We start from the raw sequence: 3,781 nt of genomic DNA on the forward strand, positions 1-3,781 counted from the left end.
CACAGTGCTAAGGAAAAGACTGACTATACAGAGGATTTTTGCATTTTTAGCTACGGATATGAACAGAGGGGCCATGGACCGGGGAGGTGAGCATACTATAAGCATTTAGATATGCCAAAAGGCACCTGAATTCCCAATTTTTACGTTATCCTCCTTTACTATTACACTCTCAAGAAATTTATGTCATAGAAAATCCCGAGACTATTTTGACCATAATACTTCAACACTAATCTGACAACAACACTAATCTGACAAGAAGCACCCAAATCTCTACTAAATGAGCTAGCAGATTCCAAAGAAGTTCCAATGTCTCACCCAGTGGAGGTTGCTGGTTTCAAAGAAGCTTCAATGTCTTTGGTATTTGAACTTCCGGATCGCAGATGACACTGCTTCTTGCCTGTCTCTGATCTTTTCTCTGAAATGGCTATGGCAATATCATTCGGAAAGAGGTCTTGCAACACAAAGGCATGATGGATAGTGGTGATGAGCAAAGCTATAACTGTGAAGGTCGAAATGCCAGAAAGAACAACCGACATAATCTGTGTTACAAGGTTTGTGACTTCATTTGAGTACCTGATGGTGGCAATAGATGCCCCAGTCATTGGGAAAGTATAGGCCCACCATGCCAGTGAGAACCTATGAAATGCATAAATATGTACTTCAGGAAGTTGGCTCCAACAGATTTAAGGGATTGAAGTAGAGTTCACTAAGAATACATATCATACTGTACCTGAAACCTCGAAAAAAATTAATTCGAACAGCCTGTGGAAACATCCAATGCAAACAAAGCAAGAAAATTGTCAACTCACTTTAATGAATTTATTGAAGGAAAATCTTATCGACACCATTATTGGTATCATTTTGTTTGGCACCATATCACAATTTATTGCCAAGTGGCATACATGGGTGAGCACATGTGAGATCCACTTATCTCATTAGTCAAATTCCAGCTCCAAAGAGTAAAGGTAATTGGTTGAAAAGTCAATACAAAATTTCATAAAATTTCAAGAAAGCCATTTCATAGAGGCATGTTCATAATCTTTTGTCACTTCAAACTCATTTTTTTAAGAGTGAGATGGATATGGTATTGCCTTATCACTTGGACCCACCAACATTTGTCACTTGCAATTTGGTGCCAAATCAAATGTAACCGTCCTTGGTGTCATCTAGACAAGATAATGTTTGTTTTAAGTGTAGGACAACTGCGTGGACCTTTTAGGGGTATGCAGATGGTGCAAATGAAGGTGGACATGCATTGTTAGAGGGACTATAAGAACAGGGAGAACAGCTTTTCTCCCTTGCTTCTGTTCTAACCAACTGGTCCCTCAAGTATCCACAGAGACATTCTCATGTGCGTGCATGCACGCATGTATGTGTGTATGCTTGTGCATATGTGAGTGAGAGAGAGAGACAGAGAGAGAGAGAGACTAACCAGTGAGAAATATAGGAACAAAGCAATGAAGTATGCAATCCTCGACCCATAATCAAATTCCCCTTGAATCTGTGCCCATGCCATAGAAGCAACGCTGGGTGGGGCAACAAAAAGAAAGAACACTGGATGTAATTCCTTCGGAAGCGTCTCACTTGTTGGAAGTCTCTGGTAGAGCGTTACAAGTAGGATCATGTAGTGAGCTAATCCAACAGCAAAGAAGAAGATAGGCCCTTCTTTCAGCCCCATAGAAGCACCCAGCAATGCACCCACAAAGTTTCCAACAATTGAGAGATGATCTGAAGGATTGGCCACCATTGAAAGTCTTCTCTGACCCCCCGACATCCATTGTCCATAGATTTTAAGTTCAAGACAGAAAATCGGAGTCATGAGAACGTACCAAAAGGCAGAATGAAGGATTTTGGCAACCAAAGGTGGGACACCAAGAACTAAGAACAGAGAGGCTATCCATGGGGCAAAGAAGAAGTTGACACGGATGGAATGGCAGTACTCACGACGGACTGCTTCAAAGTAATATATGACTTTCAGAGAGTAGATGAGGAAAACAGTGACCATAAGAGCAACAGAGATACACCACAGGGCAAGGTTGACGGTCAGGCTGATATGGAGAAAGCTCATGGATTTGGAGGTTGCCAGGGTTTTCCACAGGATGGCTTGGCTACTAACACCAAGGCAGATACCAAATGAAGATATTGGATAACGCAGAAGGAACGGCCACTTCTTGTCTTCCGGGAGCACCAATTCCTCTGAAGCCTGTGAAAAAAAATATATATTTACGTTATTCCTTTGCTTATCTGAAATAGGTTCCATGTGTTTTTATCTTTAAAGAGTAATCCTCTGGTTCATCTATAAATAGTAATTAAGGTTTAAGAAGTGAGAATAATTAATACAAAATTTCAACAATTTGTAGTAACACAAGAAAAATATAGAGGTTCAATAATTATCAGGCAATCACAGAGTAAGGAATGTAGATTGAGAGCTAAGAACACTGTTTTGAACTGACAAAAGCTCTTTGTATATAAGTAGAACCCCTTTAATTCAAAATTTGAGCCTAGAACTTTAGGTATTGTTAGATAGATTCACCATGATCCATATTACAAGGAAAAGCCCAATGTTAAATGGTGCAAATGTAGAGGGTGTTATATATATTGAACATTGCTTTCTTTACCTTTTGGAAGATAAAGAAGGTAGCATGACAACATTGTCAATGAAAAAATACAAAGCATTGTACATGACAACCATCTACCCAACAGTCGGAAGTGACAGCAAAATGGAGAGAGATATGATGAGTATACAGCATCAAAGTCACAGAAAAGCACTACAGGTTTCAAATTTCAAAATGCTGTCTTATCATTTGATATGTAGGATTATCGTGAGTATGTGGAATTTGGGATTGGAAAGCTCAGATTGCTAATACATACAAAGCATGAATGAAGTCTCATACACAAAAATTAAATCACTGAGCTCTCACCCCCACCACCACACACAACCTCCCACCCCAAAAAAAAAGATACAAATAGAATAGAGACAAACATAGATGTATCAGAATAAAACATAGCATGTATCAAAATAAATTGGGCTTGTATATATTTCTCTCATTCCTTTATGTCAATATCATGCTAGCATGTCATCATTTAGGGAATAAGATAATCAGATTAGTCAGTTCTAATCATATCACAACAGTCGAGGAACATTAAAAAAACTATTTAGTTCAAAGTAATAAAGGAAAACAACAAGACAGAAAAGAAGATGGAGAGACTTTGAGAGAGAGAGAGACAGAGAAAGAAGACTTGGGGAGAGAATCGATCTCTCCTCTATATTTATTTACTTGATATAGACATGTAAAAGTACCGCGGTGCCCAGTGACGAGGTTTCCTCAGCCTTATTGGTGACATATTATTGGTCGGTTATTGTGGGGGTATCATTTTGACACATTATCATGGGGTTGGGGTCATGCTTCATAAAAATATCAGAAAAAATGAGGAGTTGCCACCTAGGGTTAGGGCCTAGGACCCAATGGGTGTATTATGAACGGAAAAGGGCTACAAGATTCCGTATGGTCTGGTCAGAGATTCAGGTAAGGGGTCAAATTACAAGCATGGGAAGATGTTAGGCACCCATCTTACCCGACAAAAACCGGTCTTTCCGTTATAGATGCTGGAATGACAAATGTTCTCTCTATGACAATGGGGCTATATAATGTACATTATACTCATATTTACACTATGTACATCGACACGAGAAAACACAAGAGACTACATTGTAACAACGAAAAAATGCAGTAATTATACCTCTATACGAGTGTTCCTTGGATCTTGGTGATCCCTTGGC

General features: G+C 39.2%; 1 protein-coding gene across 1 annotated transcript; it reads right to left on the minus strand.

The window, feature by feature from the left end:
* Positions 1-245: 245 nt before the first annotated feature.
* On the minus strand, positions 246-2,320 carry LOC122668507 (S-type anion channel SLAH3-like). The gene is made up of 3 exons (XM_043865064.1): positions 1,433-2,320; positions 731-762; positions 246-636 (listed from the first exon to the last, which is right to left on the minus strand). Exons 1-3 carry the CDS (start codon positions 2,258-2,260, stop codon positions 312-314), a joined length of 1,185 nt encoding a protein of 394 aa, XP_043720999.1. The 5' UTR covers positions 2,261-2,320; the 3' UTR covers positions 246-311.
* Positions 2,321-3,781: the final 1,461 nt, after the last annotated feature.

Source organism: Telopea speciosissima, chromosome 1 (assembly GCF_018873765.1).
Source record: "Telopea speciosissima isolate NSW1024214 ecotype Mountain lineage chromosome 1, Tspe_v1, whole genome shotgun sequence".
NCBI classification, from domain to species: Eukaryota; Viridiplantae; Streptophyta; class Magnoliopsida; order Proteales; family Proteaceae; genus Telopea; species Telopea speciosissima.

What these genes read in the sequence shown, in the direction of transcription:
- LOC122668507 (XM_043865064.1), bottom strand. Translation starts at nt 2,260, where the DNA reads ATGGAACCTATTTCAGATAAGCAAAGGAATAACGTAAATATATATTTT. An exon ending in TGTTCCTATATTTCTCACTG is followed by an intron (nt 763 to 1,432) that starts GTTAGTCTCTCT and finishes ATGTTTCCACAG; the next exon opens with GCTGTTCGAATTAATTTTTT. An exon ending in AATTTTTTTCGAGGTTTCAG is followed by an intron (nt 637 to 730) that starts GTACAGTATGAT and finishes TGCATTTCATAG; the next exon opens with GTTCTCACTGGCATGGTGGG.